General features: G+C 33.1%; 1 protein-coding gene across 1 annotated transcript; it reads right to left on the reverse strand.

The window, feature by feature from the left end:
• Window positions 1-3157: 3157 nt before the first annotated feature.
• On the reverse strand, window positions 3158-18309 carry LOC143079013 (caspase-7-like). Its single transcript, XM_076254113.1, has 6 exons — window positions 18212-18309; window positions 16906-16948; window positions 14496-14746; window positions 9985-10211; window positions 5325-5652; window positions 3158-3522 (listed from the first exon to the last, which is right to left on the reverse strand). Exons 1-6 carry the CDS (start codon window positions 18243-18245, stop codon window positions 3248-3250), a joined length of 1158 nt encoding a protein of 385 aa, XP_076110228.1. The 5' UTR covers window positions 18246-18309; the 3' UTR covers window positions 3158-3247.
• Window positions 18310-19124: the final 815 nt, after the last annotated feature.

The following is a 19124-nucleotide window of genomic DNA, read 5'->3' on the forward strand; positions in this document are numbered from 1 at the left end:
GTTGACTGACAATTTGATTCGAACACACACAAATATTTGGTATTCGACATGTTCGATAGATCAGTAAAATCAATAATGCAATTGATCACTTATTTTTCTTTATTCCGATAAACTGTTTTACCCATTATAATTGCCATTCAGTCTCAAGATTTGCAGATATAAGCAAATAACTACATATAATACATTGATATTTGATATAATCCAAGATGTCGGTATACAGTTCAGTACTCTTCAACTTACCGACCGTGCGAGGGCTGTAGTAGTCAGTCAAAGTCATTAAAAACTCCCATCATCATCTCTTCCACTTCAATAGTTTCTCAGGGATTGATTTTCTTTTAGGTATATATATAGGGAAATAAATAAGAGGCAAATGACTGGGTGGGGCCCAATTTAAGGGTATATAAACATGTAATTGAGAATTTTACTTTTAAAATAATGATCCGTGAATGGTAGACAAAACATATAAAAATGTATAATAAAATAATAAAAAAAGTATGTTTATTCGCATATTAATTAGTCTATGTATACGTCGATGGTTTATGAGAATTGAACAGTGGTAAATTGCAGCCTTTGTTTAAAACCATAACTATCGGGCACATGTAGTTGTTTTGTGCAATTGTAAAGACCCACTATGCCCTCTTCTTTTCCACATATATATAAAGAGGCATGACCCTACAAGTACGATCGCATAAACACATGTATATGCCTTCATTTATCAGCTAATCACCAGAGTCAGCAAAGGATGTAATTATGATGAGCACCGGCGCTTGGTGAATGGACCCCTTTTCAGTTTTTTTTTTTTTTTTTTTGGGGTGTTTTTTTTATAATCATTGCATTTTCTTATGTGGAATCTTTTCCGTTTTAATCAGAATTTGAATATCTTCTTATTTAGTAATTTTCATTCCGAAGTTAACTTCTTCAATAAGCATACATTATCATATCACTTGACCATTATGGAATAATTACCGTTTTAAAAATTTCACAAATGATATCGGATATGTTCCTTACGTCGTAACTACAATCCCCTTCCCTTTCATGAATGTGACCTACCGAATTAGACTATTTACCGGATTTGTTATCACATAAGCAACACCACGGGTGCCACATGTGGAGCAGGATCTGCTTACCCTTCCGGAGCACCTGAGATCACCCCTAGTTTTTTGGTGGGGTTCGTGTTGTTTATTCTTCAGTTTTCTATGTTGTGTCATGTGTGCTGTTGTTTGTTTGTCTTTTTCATTTTTAGCGATGGCGTTGTCAGTTTGTTTTAGATTTATGAGTTTGACTGTCCCTTTGGTATCTTTCGTCCCTCTTTTGAGTTGAATTGGGATTACAGACGAGATAAAGAGAAGGAACAAATTTTGAAAATTTAAAGACAGGATCTAGAATGCAAAAAATGTCAAATTATGGGTAAACAAGAATGTGTCCCTAGTACGCGGATGCTTCATCCGCAAGTGCTATCATTTTCTATGTTCAGTGGACCATGAAAATGTGGTAAAACTTTAATTTGGCATTAAAATTAGAAAGAGCATATCATAGCTAGGGAAAATGTGTACTAAGTTTCAAGGTGATTGGACTTCAACTTCATCAAAAACTACCTTGACCGAAAACTTGAACCTGAAACTTGCACTATCATTTTCTATGTTCAGTGGACCATAAAATTGGTGTCTAAATTCTAATTTGGCATTCAAATTAGAACGATCATATGATAGGGAACATGTATACTAAGTTTCAAGTTGATTGGACTTCAACTTCATCAAAAACTACCTCGACCAAACACTTTAACATGAAGCGGGACAGACGGACGGACGAACGAACGACCGGACGGACGAACGGACGCACAGACCAGAAAACATAATGCCCATAAATGCGGCATAAAAAAACCCAAATGGATTAGCATACATGATTCAAAAGTATACCGCACTACAAAGACTCTCATATGACATAGAAAAATAAATATTAAAAAAAATAATGTTTCTTTGGTGTTGGTTGGAAATGCAAAACAGCCAATAGCGGAGTTCAACATTTACATTGATTTGGATTGTTTGTTCTGTTAACAATAAGATGAAGTGATAACATACAGCAATATTTCTTTGAAGGTAATCAGTGTATGTAAAGTGCGGATCCTAAAATCCTATTTAGAAGTCCATTAATATGACTAAAAAGGAGTTCAATTATTGAATTTTTAAATTGACTTTCTCTTGTACAACTTCAGTGATTGAAACCTAATTTGATATATACGAGCAACCGTGTTTTAAATATAGATATGTATTTTAATTATATTGAGTATTTATGGACATTTCCTTATTTTTTAATTTGCCTTGGAGTTCGGTTTAGAAAAGCAAAGGGTAGGTTTCAAACTCTAAAACAGTGGTGACATCATGCTTCGATTCTTTTTGTAGAGAAAGGGAAGTATCACACGAACGATAACGCTGTATGGAATTTAAGTATATGTTTGTGTGCATAAACAACTAGTTCAACATAACCATATTCACTTGTTGTGTCTGTAACATATTACGGCTTTGCTCATTGTTGAAGGCCGTAAGGTGAACTTTAGCTGTTAATTTCTGTGTCATTTGATGTCTTGGCATAGAGAATTGTCTCGTTGCCAATCATACCACATCTTCTTTTTTATATTGTTAGTTGTCATTTGTTAGTGTGGTTCATATGTATTTCTCGTTTTTTATATAGATAAGACCGTTTGTTTTCTAGTTGACACTAGTCATATTGTGGCACTTTGTAGCTTGCGGTTTTGTAAAACCCAAGGCTGCGTGTTGAAGGTCGTTCTTTGACCTATAATTGTTAATGTGTCATACACTGTGACATGGATTGAGAGCTGTCTCGTTGGCATTCATGATACGACATCTTTTTATTTATCCTGGCTAATTAAGTATCTTGAATTTTTTCAGTATCTTGAATTTTTTCAGCTAATTCTTGTTGTTTATTCAAATGCGCTTGGTAAATAAAATTATGTATGTACCTCATAACATATATAATTTGTGTCACCAATTCCTTCTTCTTAATTCAACTCAATTACATGTAACTTCACATAATGATTTGAACATATGTTGAGATTGAGCATTGCTATTATGGAATTGATTGAGGTATTTTCCCCCAGTCTCAACATATTTATTTATAGTGGATTGGAAAACAAGTTGCATATTTTATAATGATAACTTTAATATCAAATCAAGGCAACCATTTATGTGTTTTTGCTGAGGTAATATACAAAAAGGCGTCCAAAACGTAGTTACAAATAGAAATACATTTCTTTTGGAAAACAGTGTTCAAAGACAACTGGAACTTTTCTCTTTTCCATTCCTTTAGGATGCGTTGACTTGGAACTCTCGTCGACCTCAAAGTATTTTGAAACATAATAAGTCATATCATTTAAAACACGTGATATATCTATGCAGTTTATCTTGCTACTCTCTTGATCTATACGTTTTATTTGGGTCAATATTGCATTGTGTAAAGAATATAACATCCATCCACCAACGCCTACTCTTCCATAAGAATTTTTCTCTACAAAAAAAGGAATCATTTAGCTAGCTATAAAAAACCAGTTCAATCCACCATTCTCTACATAAGAGACTGTCTGTACCACGTAAGGAATATGACAGTTGTTATAGATTCGTCTGATGTGTAACCCGGATTTGATTTTTCTCAGTCGATATATGACTTTTGAACAGGGTATACACTGCTGTTACCTTTATTTGAGCTTTTGATTTTGACATTTGGTAAGGGACTTTTATATTTTGAATTTTCCTCAGAGTTCAGTATTATTGTGATTTTACTTTTTGAAACACCTAGAGATATTTAAGATGTGATACATGGAACTGTTCCCCTCGATGTTTCTTAAAGTATTTATACCCTGTGTAAACCATTTTGGTTGCTTATTGGATATTTGACATTTGACGTTGAAGTTAGAGTTTTATCGTCTGCTGTGTCCAAACACATCCTGATATAAACCTAACGAAAGGCAAGGAGTTACTTGTTAAAAAAACATTACGGTACTTAAACACTATAATGATGACATTCGAGTATTTTCTCTCTCTTATGATATTTTGTGAATGGGTCTAACATTCGTGCTTATTGAACAGCTTCTAGAATAATTTGTTGTCGATTTACCATGTTTATCTTTAAGACATATATTCACCAGGTATATAATTGAAGTACTTATTTAAGCACAAGAAATGCAGTCTGATTACATAAATATTGAGATTGGTAACAAAAAACCTAACAACAGCATGGCTTATGTTGTATCAAACACATGTTCCATATATATGATATATCTTTTAGATGCTACTCAGTTTCAAAATAACAAGCTATTCATAACACTAGTATATATTGATAGGGATTTAATACAGGAACAAAAAAAAAAGCAAAAACATATACAGGTCAATGTGCTTGTTTTCGATATATATATATAAGCCATTGAAAGTTTGGCGGCAAAATGTTCTCTCTTGATATTTCATAGCTTTATCAATGAGAAGTTAAAATTCTCAATACTATTAAAAAATAACAAAGGTTTTATAAGACTTTCGCAGATAGCTTATATGATTATTCATATAAAAGATTTATAAAATGAAAAATGGAGGTCAATGAGCATTTGTTTTCAAATGGATAAAACCAGAGGATTCCGGAAATCTGACAACAATCCCGAAACATGCCAGCGAACATCCTTAATGGCTAATATTTTAACTAAGTTGTCCTTAAATGAAACTAAGGATGTACTTAGGTGAGGTGAGGTAAAAATTAAGAAATTAAGAAATTAAAATTGATACTTTAAGCTGGTAGAGCATAAATTAAGGATAAAGATAAGCTAAAAATATTGATAGGTCATGGACCTCCTTTATCAGTGACCTATTTGAGTTTTAAAATATGGCGGGAAAAGGCTGACTCGGACTTTTACCTTATATTTGAATTGGTATTATTTGGGTCTCAAAACAAAGAAAGAAAATCAAGAATCTTCTAAAATATTGATAAATGACTTTCATAAGCTATTAAGTATTATATGAAAAAATAAATGGGTGTTATGGGGCAAGATATTTTACAATGTATTGTATGGAAAAACACCAAGGAGTCCGAACATTTGACACAAATTAAAAAACCTCACCTAAGTACATCCTTAAATACCCTGCATTTATCATGTTTTTCAATAACATATTGATCAAATCGCTAAAAGGCCCTCTCCTAAATAATGGAAACTATCATTCTGCATTGACAATAATATATTGGGTTAAATTAGATACATCTATTCGGGCTAACGCCTTCAACACACCAAGGCGTACCTAATACTATTAACATAAATGATACAAAAATACCTGAAGCTGTTGAATAAACGACGAGACAGTCATCTGCACACGGTGGGTCTACAATACGTATAATCTCTTTTGGCATATTTTTATTGTAATCAAACAACTTTTTCAGCGCTGCTCGGATACTGAACTCCGTTATGTCCTGGTCTTTAGACATGCTTCCAATCGTATCATTGTCGGTAGGTTTACTTGCACTTGAAGACAGAGGATTTAACGATGTAGCTATGTTTATTTGATTGAAAGAATTCTTTACGATATCCCGAACTAAAATTTCATGTCCATGTTCACTGCAGATCTTATTCATAGAACCATCATACATCTTCGACCGACATGCCTACAAAAGAAAGTTAGCTGTTTAATGTTTATTATTATATATATAAGTTATATATAACGCCATTGCACGCACTGAAATTGAACATATGTTAAATTGTCTAAAAACCCATATGTTAAATTGTCTAAAAACACATATGTTAAATTGTCTAAAAACACATATGTTAAATTGTCTAAAAACACATAATAAAAAAATTTATGTTATTTCTTGTAGAGCGAAACGGCAATGGTCTTTTAAATTAGTGGGAAAGCAGATATGACACGAATTATAATGCATTTGTTACAATGACATGTTTTAATTAAATGCAGATACAAAATATGTGTTTGATTGGGTTTTTTTTCTTTGCATTATAGTTAGTAACGATAAGTTTTAAATTATCATAAAAAACTATAAATTAATGTTACATTTTTTTAAATGATTAATCTATGAACTTTAAAAGGTAGAAGTACAAAATGGTCATACAGTATGGGATACTTCAGAATTATGGCGATGGCATAGAATACGTTTTATAAACGTAACCTTTTTCATTTGTACTGCAACATCTCTGTTTGCTCAATCTAATGTTTGCCAAACTATAACCATGCATAAGCTGGGCGCGACATCATCATTGCAAAGTAATTTTCTGAAGCATTTATAAACATTTTTTCTTAAAATGTCCTTTACAGTGTACCAATTCAGGAAAATCGCTATTGTGATCTTACCTACCGAATAAGACTATTTACCGGATTAGTAATAACATGATCAACACGGCGGGTGCCACATGTAGAGCATGATCTGCTTACCCTTCCGGAACACCTGAGATCACCCCAGGTTTTGGTGGGGTTCCTGTTGCTTATTCTTTGGTTTTATATGTTGTGTCATGTGTACTATTGCTTGTATATTTGTCTTTTTCATTTTTAGGCATGGCGTTGTCAGCTTATTTTTGATTTATGAGTTTTGACTGTCCCTCTGGTATCTTTCGTCCCTCTTTTGTAGTTCGTTTCTGTGTGTGTGTGTTGCATTGTCGTTTGTTTTGTGTTGCACTTCAGTGTTTCTGTTGTTTCCCTCTTATAGTTGATGTGTTTTAGTTTGTAACCCGGATTTGTTTTCTCGCAATCGATTTATGACTTTTGAACAGCAGTATACTACTGTTGCCTACATTCATAAGATTTATTTCCTCGTTGTATATTCTAACTTTATGTCATAAAGTGTTCTTTCTATTTAGATAATAATGCGTTCCTATATAATCATTATTGTGAATATGTCAGTGTTTGACAACCTGTATCATGAAAACGAGCTAAGTGACCTCTATATAATTTATTCCATTTTTGACGATGGCATCTTACAAACTAATTTTTGGCAAAGTATGAAAAATGTTGTTCACTTCTAAAACCTCCACACTGCTTACTAAAATTCAAATGACTGTTCAGAAGTCCGTTTGACAACATGTTAACGATGCAAAAGTTTATCAAAAAAAGGTTTGGCATTAAGGATGTGTGAATGTGTAAAAGTTGTAAAGCATAAACTTTCATCCGGTAATAATATAAAACAAAACAATTGAATAAAAAGCAATATGATTTAAAATTATGACTTACATTGAAGACTTTAATTTCTGACGACTCCGCGAAAAAATAACAACACAATGGAATTGTAAATAGATATTGTAACTTTCTCTCCTACATTTGTACATTTAATTGTGTTTAGACATCTGAAGACGAACATTGCTTTGTTGTTTGATATCCACTCTACTGAATAAGCACAGGAGAAAATACAAAAAATATAAGTTGCATTTGTTTAATTTGATTTAATTTCGGTGTTTTAACGCCAATTTTAAGCACTGCATTTGTGCTATTTTGTGACGGCAAGGTTTTATTGGTGGAGGAAGCCGGAGAAAACCAACGACCTTCGATCCTAGTCAAGTAAGATTGAAATCTAGTGAACCGCCCGAGATGGTTCGATTCCAAAACCTTAGTGTTGACTGGCTAGCGATTACTTGGATTACATTATGGCAAGAAGTATATAGAGAGGTATGGTAGGAATGCCCCAACGGCAGTATAAACCAGAAATCGAATGAAGTAAATATAAGATACAGCTAAACATACGGCATTCAGCAATGAGAAAACCCCTTACTGTATAGTCTGCTATAAAAGTTTCCCCTCCCTCGACATACAAATTTCAAACAATTCAAACGGGAATCTCATAGCTGAATTCATAACAAAAGAAAAATACGAAAAACATATAATAGCACGATCCAACGAAAACACCTTTAATACTAGCTCCGGAGTAAGGACAGGCTCACATAGTGTATGGTGTAACAGCAAAACATAAAATAAGAGTCTCTCAAAAGCCGGAATCGCTCACCTTTTTTGTGTACATCTTTCATCAATGATTATTTTTGCTATTCAATTTATATTAATGAGTGGCTTAAACATGCTATTTAAATGTTCTTTGTATCTCACATATTTTCCTCAAAAGCAAAAAAAAAATGCATTTTCCGTTTAAGCCATTCTTGGCTGTTTCTTCAAGTACAGTACAAGGAAATATAATACAAAATGTATACTATAAATCTGAATCACATTCAGCCTAAGTTTGGCTGAAATTGATTATCCAGTTTCAAAAGAAAAGATTGCCAAAAAGTAAGCAGACTAGATAAACAAATTGTGATTTTTTTCTATAAAGGGCAATAACTACTTAAGGGTTCAATTAACAATTTTAGTCATATTCAACTTATTCGTAGAATCTGACTTTGCTGATCATTTCTGCTGTTAAGTTTATCTTTATCTATAATAATATTCAAGATAAATGCCGAAAACTGCAAAAAAGTCTTAAAGACATCAATTAAGGGACAATAACCTAAAAATCAGATACTTGAGTTGACTGATAATTCAAGGGCAGCTTTAACTTGCCCGAAGTGATACTTTTACTTCTGTCTGATTTTCTCAAAATGCTTTAGTTGTTGAGATATAAGTCAAAAACTGCATTTTACCCTATCTTCTATTTTTAGACATGGCGGTTATGTTTTCTGAGGAGACAAAAAATAAAACACAAACTTTATTCTAGATAACTTAAGAATCATTCATTTGTAGATCTTACTTTTCTAAACAGTTTTGCTTTTTACAGTTTATCTGTATATATAATAATATTCCAGATAATAACTAAAAACTGCAAAATTGCCTTAAAATTGACAATTTTGTGACAGCAGTAGTTTCAGAGCAGAAGATCTTTGAAATAGTTTACATTTACATCACTTTTGAAAATATGTCTAGCGAAAAACTGCAAAGTTTCCTTTAAATTATCAATTAAGTGGCAGCAACCCAACAATTGGTTATTAGATTCGTCGGAAAATGTGAGGCCTGATAGAAAAAAGTAAAATCATAAAAATACTGAACTACGAGGAAAATTCAAAATGGAAAGTCCCTAATTAAATGGCAAAATCAAACTGCAAACACATCAAATGAATGGATAACAACAGTCATATTCCTGACTTAGTACAGGCACTTGCCCTAATGAACATTTAAAACGCCATGTCATGTCGGATTTGCTCTAAATGCTTTAGTGTTTGATATTTAAGCTAAACACTGAGTTTTACTCTCTATGATCTATTTTTTGCTATAGCGCCATGTGTTTTACAAAACTGAAATAAAACACAAACTTTAGTCTTGTTACATAAGGATCATTCAGCGTAAGTTTAGTTTGAAGTGGCTCATTAATTTCAGAGCAGAAGATCTTTGAAATAGTTAACATTTACATTTTTTTTGAAAATGTGTCAAGCTAAAAACTGCAAAATGTGCTTAAAGTTACAAATTGAGTGGCAGCAAACCAACAATGAGTTATTAGATTCATCGGAAAACTTGAGGGCTGATAGAACCTGACCTTACACCCTATGCTCTTTTTTAGCCATGGCGGCCATGTTTTTTTACGAAACTGAAATAAAACACACACTTTATTCTAGTTAACTAAGGATCATTCAGCGTAAGTTTGGCTGGAAGTGGTTCAGTAGTTTCAGAGGAGAAGATGTTTGAAATAGTTAACACTAGACGAAGACAACTACGACGGAAGATTAAGGACGATGAGGGACGCCACGTGACGACAGAACTGAGCTTAACACAACAGACATGACGCAGAACTCCGTTGGAAAAAATGTCAATTTATAAAAACATTCAACTATATTGTTAATTCAAGGTAAATTTTTAACACGAGGAAGTTCTGAAAAACTGTCAAAACGAAACGTTATCAATTAACGGGACAGGTGAATATATTCACTTTGTTACAGCTTCAGAGAAGTTGATTCTAAAGGCAGACTTGTAAATAACGTACCATATCATTATCAATTTCTAACCTTTCAAAGTTACGAACCTGAATAAAAAACATTTTAGGCTTATCTTGTAATCCCTCGACACCAACGACTTTTTCAATTATACTTCTCGTTGTCACCGTATCATTATCAACTCCATAAATACAATGGTCTCTGTAATACACGTAAGTAGGCAGGGAATCCACAGGTCTTGGTTTTTCGTTACCATGGCTTCCAATAATACATGCAAAACAATCTGAATCTCGATGGAATTGTGTCTGCTCACAGGCTATAAAACAAGCATACATTTTGTTCCTTTAGAATTTTTTTCTAGTAGGAATTTAAGAAATTATAAATTATATTCGTACACAAAGCTTCAAAATCTTTGCAAGACTTAGTATAATTGATTGTCAAGTTTTAATACTAAAACAATATTCCAGAGCTTTGAACAGATTAGGATGATTAAAATCATGCAATAAAACATGGATGATTAGGTATAAAATAATACACGTGTTTCAGCCAGGCATGGGGCAGATTACATTGCAATGTAATGCATATAACAATTACTTTGGCAAAAGCATGCATCAAATTACAATTAGAATTACATGCATTTATCAAAGTAAGGCATTATATTACAATTACTTCTGCATTGAATTACACATTACATTTGGAAATATTATTGAGTGAAAGATAAACATATTGAAAAACATCATAAAGTCACAAAAGATGCTAGCATAAGTAATAACTGTTCCGTTTTAATATTAAATTTAAGTAACAAGTAAAAAGTATGTTTATGTTCAATACAACAATAACATTTTAACATAATAAATAAAGGCAATAGTAGTATACCGCTGTTCAAAAATCGTAAATCTATGGACAAAAAACAAAATCGGGGAAACAAACTAAAACTGAGGGAAACGCATTAAATATAAGAGAACAACAACACAACATTCAAATGTAACACACATAGCAACGGACTAAGCATTAGACAAAATCCAATGAGAATAACCAATATAACATCAAAACCAAATACATGAATTTGGGATAGAAAAGTACCGTGACACGCGTACGTCTTATAGTAATGTGAATTCACACTCAAATATAGGAGAAAACAAACGACACAACGGAAACACAACGTAAAAATGTTACACACACAGAAACGAACTATGATATAACAATGGCCATTTTCCTGACTTGGTACAGGACTTTTTTAAAGAAAAAAATGGTGGGTTGAACCTGGTTTTGTGGCATGCCAAACCTCACACTTTAATGGCATTGTTAAATATAACATTAAAATGACCACATAATAATACAGGACTTCAATACAATTAAATAGGAGAACGTATTAGGCAAAGAAAAACATGAATAATAGATAACAAAAGGCATCAGGTTTAAAATTCAATACGTCAAAACCGCGCCTTGTCCACACAAGACTTACCAGTGAAGCCCAGATATAAAAGTGTGAAAGTCAAAAAATGGTTCAAAGTGGTACAGCTCTGAGGATCAAAAGTTGAAAAAGGTTGTGCCAAATACGGCTAGGGTTTTCTGCTTGTGATAATAACATCCTAATTATTTAGAACAATTTATGCTATTGCAAACAGTAAATTTTATCAAATGAATATAAAAGATTTACATGATAAAACTGACGTCTTAACTAATTACAGAAAACAAAACCCGAATACATAATACATTGAAGACCAACACAGAAAATAGACACACCCGACTTGGTCCAGGCCTGAACGCAAAAAGCCATAAAATGACGTCACATACGAAGTAGTAAAAAGGCACAGAAATTACGTCACGCAGACATTTGAATTTCTGAAACAGCACGAAAATGACGTCACATTTGTAAAACTATATCTCAAAAATAAGATAGAAATAGGATTGATTTAAGATTGTAATAGAACTAAATACTGATATTATATTTAAACACAATGCACATTGCAATACTAATTAATAGCAATTAAATATATTATATATATGTCCGGTTTGTTTTGATTATAACTTCAATCATAAAATATCGTACAGATTACTTTGAACAAAATCAAAACTAATAAATGAAGGTGGTGATTAATTTTCTTTACCATAACACATGAATATAATAGAAAAGACGTCAACCAATTTGACAAACTCCGATGAAAATTACAAATATAACAAATATAACATCAAACTAAAAACATGAATTTGGGATAGATAAGTACCGTAACACGTCTTATAGTAATGCGAATTCACACTCAGCAAAACAGTCACGTTCGGTAATTAAAAGATTAGACGACGTAATGACAAACCACATTCTATCATGTGGTAAAAATGTCCTTAGCTAGTTTGATCAAAGACACATCGTATGGATCAACTAATTCGTAATGGTGTCCATAAAATTTACGAAGTGTCAATTTTAATCTGTCCTCCTCATAACTTTGATGAAGCAGTTTCCTTGTAAGGAGCACACTTCTGTATATGAAGTCCGTATAGTGTGAACATGCACGAGAATAACGTATCAATTGATATGTAAACACCATACGAAGGGACAGAGGGTATGTTACTGCTGAGAAATGGGAAATTGATAATTGGGAAGATGATAAGGTTTTGGCTATACATCTCTGTATTTTCTCTAAACAGAAATTACAGAGATGAAGTTTCATATTTATTTTAACTAATATAAACTTCAATTTTACAGATATACATTTGTTTTATTAATTCCGATCAAAAATATTAAGTGAGAATTTTTTCCTACATTTGTAATTATTTAATAAACAAAGAGCTGAATTCATAACCAGGTGTCAAAAGGGTGAAAATATTGATTGTCAAACAAACTAATTAGTGTTTATGACAATCATTATGGTGATTTTTTTTGTTATTTTATTAATCATGACAAGATATTCATTGATGTTTTGACAATAATGAAACATTTTTATAGTTTTGTTTTTCAGATATATAAAAAGCCATACCTAATGATTATGTTCTTAATTAATCCGAAAAACTTTAATTCTGCATTAGCTGAATCTCCAACAATCTGTGACAGATATATAGTATGTGAAAAAAATAAATTCTATGTAATTCAATGTAATGCATGAAATTACACAATTTTTTTCTCATGTAATGCATTATATTACAATTGCATGTAATGCAAACATCGCTGCAGTACACATTACATGTAATTACTTGAAAAAATGACATGCATTACCATGCATTACAATTACAAATTAGCACTACCAAATGCCTGGTTTCAGCTAGCATGCTCTAAACAGAATGGTCGTTTCGAGGGTATATCGTTTTATTTTTTAAAATGTTTTGACCACTAGTAGTTTGACCATGGGGAACAGACTAGACTTTTTACAAAAATGACAAAGGTAGCTTTAGTGGTCTCGCATGATTCTTTGATTGATTTAAAAACATCTGTTTTACAGTATGGGCGCTTGTGATTTGACACCTTCTATTTTAGTAATGGCGCTTATGATTTCGAACCTGATTGTGATCTTGTATGTCGACCTGCGGATCTTTCGCTTGTATCTTTGGGTTTCCGTATCATTAAAGTACAACCAACATCTTCTTGCAATCATATTTAAAAACAGCAGATGATTTAGTAACGAGAACATATACTCTTAACTTTGATGTGTCTGACAGGAAGGCAGTGTTTTGTTTGCTACAACGTATATCTTGAAGACTTCGATTATTTGTATTTCATAAAACTAAGTGTTGATGGCTGTTCTCAGATCATGTAGTTGCTACCACATTTCATAATTTCTCGGCATTTAGGACGTTGTGTTTTTGGTCTGTGACATAAATGTGCTGATGGAAGGAAGCCCTGTGGTAATTGCAAATAAGTTTTGAAAACTTGACATATGATTACTCTTTGTTTTAACTGATGACTAACTGTTAAAAGTCTCTTGGTTTTCTTTTTATAGGCATCTAATGGTTGACCAATAGACTATTATTACTACATTGTTTTGGATTTTATTGAACATTAGATTGATACATTATTGACGTTTGTTCTAATTGTACAACTTCTTTATCAGGAATCATACATATATGATCTTCTTATACCAGTTATCCTTTCGGCAGATATAATAGAAATGTGATCCCGGTTGCTTTGAAAACATAATTTTTCGATCGTGTACATGATTTTTGTTTTTCAGTCCGGTTTTCTTTGCAATACAGCAGGGTTTTTTTTATTGATTGATAGATTGATTGTTGGTGTTTTAACGCCACTGTTAGCACCACTTTTCGGCTATTTCTTGGCGGCCAGTTGTATTAGTGGAGATAGTCGTAGTGCTCAGCGAAAACCAGCGACCTTTGATATGAAAACTGATAACCCTAGTCAATTCAGATTGTGGTCATCTGCACCCACACGAGCGGGCCACGAACTCAGAACATCAATTTTGACTGAATAGTGATTACAGTAGTAACTACTTAGACCACTCGGGCACCGAGGCCCCTCCGCAGTTTTTAGACGTGTTACCTATTGCACAAACGCAGACGGTTTTATCGGTACATGTACAACGTATTTTAATAAATTAGAAACATACCAGCTTTTCAGATTGGAATGGTTCCAGAACTATCATTAAAGTCTTACCTATATCTACCACCCAATTAATCTGTTGTGCAGTCAAATCCTTAAAGGTTACAACTGTAAAGTTTAGATGATTTCCAAATGTTTCTTGCATCATTTTTAGTTCAACGTCACAATAACTGCGCTGTTCTAATATTTCGAAGGATTCATTGCTAATTATGATTGCTAAGCCTCTGTAAGATTTGTTACATTCATATTCGTTTTGGTTAGAAGATACTTTATGTTTTGATTTGAAAGATCCTAATGTCAAAATGCTGAAACATAATACATTATTAACATCAGACACAGTTTGAAATTATATAAAACAGTATGTTACAAGTAAGACACTAGCAACTAAATCGTTTTCGATATATCATGTTCCATCTAGCTGTGAAATTTGTATTTTTAAACAAAATGAATAATCATCTTTTTCATCCAATTTCTTATTAACTGTGAGTTTACATGATCCTTCATATTTTATACATACTTGAAAACGTGCCTATTAAAATGTTTAAACCCGCTGCATTTGTTTGCACCTGTCCAAAGTCAGGAATCTGATGTTAGTAGTTATCGTTTGCTGATGTGGTTCATAAGTGTTTCTCGGTTCTCGTTTTTATATATACACAAAGAAAAAGGTTAAGCACCCCCTGATATATTTCATTAAAGCTCTTTACCAAAAATGTTAACTTGAATATTAATATTAATTTTAACAAGAAAAATGTTCCTTTCAAAAGATGTGATCATACAGGTATAATCGGTCATTAAGATTTCGATGTATCATGACCGTGAACCATGCTCCCTATGCAAATTACAAAATGCAGTTTCCCCGCACTTCAAATTTGAGTATTTAAATCCGGCGATTTGAAGATTTAATTCATTCTCTGTAAACCTGGTGCGAAGACGAATACCGGAAGCTCAAAGGTGGCAGTTTATCGTTATGCAGTCATCATGATTATCTGAAAAAACTATTGGACGTCAAATGGGCTAAAAATGTTCTATGTTCAGCAGGCTTGAACGAGCAAACATCCAAACCAAAGACTTGCCAAGATCTGGTAGACCACTGGTGTTATCGCAGCGTGATAATTTTATCGGTGGAGGCTCTGTGATGGTATGGAGTTGCATCTCTCATGACTGCAAATTGGACTGGGTGACTATGCGAGGAAACCTTAATGGTGATCATTACATCAGAGAAGTTCCACAGTCAGTAGTTGAACCTAATTTTGAGAACCAATCATTAGCTGCACGACTTGTGTTTATGAATGACAGATATATAGTATGTGAAAAAATTAATCCTATGTAATTCAATGTAATGCATCATTCAAGGACGGTTACTGTATTTCGTCAAGGTGAAGCAGTAACTGCTCTTCCAGGGACGGAATGAGCCCGGATTTGAATCCAATAGAGCATATGTGGGACACGTCAGGCCGTCGCGTACAGACAGCCGAACAACCTGTAAAGAAATTACGTCATTTGAAATCAGCATAGGACCGGGAATGGCTGCAAAACCCACAGCAGGACACCCGACTACTAACTGGATGGATGAGAGGCAGGAATGATGACTGCATCCAATCACGTGGTGGTTTCACCCGATATTGAATATTGATCTATGGATATCGTTAACAGACTTAAATTGAACGTTTTCTTAGTGAAATGACAATAGCATCGTGCAAAACGAACTCAGAAGACCCATACTTCAAATGAACATGTTGAAGTGTTTAAACTGGACTTGTGGTTTTGTGACAATCTATTCATTAAATTCTCATTTTTGTTTATTTTTTTTTTGTGTTTTCCTTATAGCTAATGTAATGTCCTAATAGGCTGAATTAATTTTTTTTTACACCATTTGTTCCGGGATCATATAACCCTTATCGTAATATTTGTCATTTCAAAAAAACGTGGGGGTGCTTAACTTTTTTCTTTGTGTATAGATCAGTTGACTTTCTGTTTGCATCGTTTCACACAGGTCATTTTTAGGCGCTTTATAGCTTGCTGTTCGGTGTGAGCCAAGGCTGCGTGTTGAAGACAGTACTTTGACCTATAATGGTGTACTTTACAAATTGTGACTTGGATCGAGAATTGTCTCATTGGAACACATACCATATCTTTTTATATCAATTGAACTGAAAAAGAAGTTTGTTTCTTGTTTCTGAAACTAACTGTAGAATGGCAAAAAATGTTAACCAATCTTCTTCATAAAGTGTATAGAAAACTTTTGATTATAATACAAGAACACATAATATTAAAATAGAAATGAATCATTCAGTCATACTTGCCAGTGGTTTTATTATATTTGGCACTTTTTATTGTTAGTGATGATTTGCTTTCGAAAATACAAGCATAATGATGATTGGCGGAAACGAAAATCTCCGAAAAGAATACTAGTATTATGATTGAGATACAATTAGCGAACAAATATCTGTGATCTGCGAACTACCTTTCAAAAATGTCTTTAATCTCCTCTTTGCTTATGGGTCTTCCTGGAATACAAAATTATTCTTTTTGAAAATTGTATATCTAATCGATTATTTTCAGATTACAGACTCAGGATTATACAATTTGTCGACCGGTTATCTTGGAAATCATGGTACATTTGTGTTAGGTCAAGAAAGAGTAATCAAAATAAGTAAAATCAAACTTATAATCGGTGTAATTTGAGGGGAAAGTTCACTGTTTTCCGATGATTTTGTAGTGAAAAAAATGTTAAGCAGGTAATTTCCCCCAAAAATGTACCGATTGAAAGCTTGGTTTTACTTCTTTAGCTTGTTCTTACTTGACTTGGTACCATGATGTCAAAAATAACCAATTGTTTTTCATTCATTTGATGTGTTTGAGCTTTTAATTTTGCCATTTGATTGGGAGTTTCCGTTTTGAATTGTCTTCGGAGTTCAGTAGTGATTTTACTTTTATTTGAATTCACAAGAATTTCCATTAGTAAAAATACCGTTGGGGGATGATTTCTTACAATAACCAATATAATAAAGGCCACAGACGTCAAGTTCTAAAATGAAACGGACATTAGAACTTTTATAGGACAAATGTTGTTTTATCGAATTACCCTGGCTTCATCTAGGAGAGTGGTTTATGTTAGTTCTCTGAAAGATTTACGGTCCTAAGTATCATAAATATGTAATATTTCAATGCACATCAAATAGCTGTATGTAATGTACAAATTCGTTAAAAATTCAATGTAATTCCTGACAAAATAATACTTTTATATGTCCTTTTTATAAAAGACTGTCATACATTGGGCCATTCCAGTTAATTTCTGATAGTTAAGGATGGATGGAAAGATTTTTTATACGTATCAGAAAATAGTTCATGAAAAACTACCTATCAGATCTAATGATTAAGACGATCAGATGATCAGATGTATAATTTCCTTAGATGTAATTACTTTAACCTTGAAAACTTTACTGCTGCAAGACCATTCGAATCTTTTTGTAAATAATTTTACGTGTCAGATAAAAATTAAAAAAGATTAAAAAAAAAATTACACCCCGAAGATGTATAAATTTTACACCCCTCAGAAAGGGCCCTCCATCCCCCTTTAGCGGACATTTACAGGAATGGCCCGATGAAACTAGAAGTCCTAGCACTATTTAAACAAGTGAACAACCATCACTTTCTGATTGAAATCAGGAATTTCATTTAATTAAAAGGTTTATATTAAAAAGCTTATTCAAATAAATGGGATCTTTAGAAGGAAGCAATTTTTAGTTGTGATGTAATAATGACCTTACCTTTTACTGTTCCTTTGTATATGTGTGTAGCCATTACAAGGAAGAAATAGTTGATATTATACTACTAATACACTCTTTTATACTTAGTGGAAAATATCTTAAGTAGTTGTTTCCTTAATAGTTATCCCATAAGGACGCGGTGTGTCAGTGTAAGATCATCCTGATGGCCGGAGGCCAGAGGGTGATCTTACACTGACACACCAAGTCCGAATGGGATAACTATTTTACATCCCAGCTGTTTTAGATTAGACGAAAAACCATTTACAATTCATAAAATCTAGTTTAGAACGCCACACAACCATCATTATATACTTTATATATTACTATATGATGTTTACCCTTTTTGACCCCCTAACACGATGAGTAGATATCAAACAATGTCAACTCGCCCCACTGGCCAATCGGCCCCCACTATATCGCCACTTTATGAAAAATCGCCCCACTCTTGTAACCGACTCGCCCAAGTTTAAAAAAGTGTAAAATCAAATTGAACAATCAGTCTGACAACTCATTCATTTAACGAAAAGGGTTTAAACCCCACTGAGTAAAGGTCTACCAACTCGCCTCAGTTATAAAAATATCTTGCTTCCTTTAAGTATGATAAATTTCTGATAGTTCGTATCCAGTCGTCCTGGTGAAGTGGTATGTGTCGTGTCTTGATATGCTAAAGGTCTTGAGTTCGAATCCCAGCATATACACTGGATTATTTTCTACGTGAATTTTGATAGATAGTCTTCTCCGTATAATTAATTATAAGTTTTATACTGGATTTGACATTCCCGCCAAAATGTTACAGAACAAAGGAAAGCATGCATAACAAAGAAACTTAAACTGGGGTGATCTGGTAGGGGTGATCCGGCTCAGATCACCCCTGCTAGAACAAAGGAGCTGGGATGTAAGTTCATAGAATATT

Source organism: Mytilus galloprovincialis, chromosome 6, assembly GCF_965363235.1.
Source record: "Mytilus galloprovincialis chromosome 6, xbMytGall1.hap1.1, whole genome shotgun sequence".
NCBI lineage: Eukaryota > Metazoa > Mollusca > Bivalvia > Mytilida > Mytilidae > Mytilus > Mytilus galloprovincialis.

What these genes read in the sequence shown, in the direction of transcription:
- LOC143079013 (XM_076254113.1), bottom strand. Translation starts at nt 18,245, where the DNA reads ATGGCTACACACATATACAAAGGAACAGTAAAAG. An exon ending in ATACAAAGGAACAGTAAAAG is followed by an intron (nt 16,949 to 18,211) that starts GTAAGGTCATTA and finishes TTTGTATTCCAG; the next exon opens with GAAGACCCATAAGCAAAGAG. An exon ending in TAATTGGGTGGTAGATATAG is followed by an intron (nt 10,212 to 14,495) that starts GTAAGACTTTAA and finishes CTTGTTTTATAG; the next exon opens with CCTGTGAGCAGACACAATTC.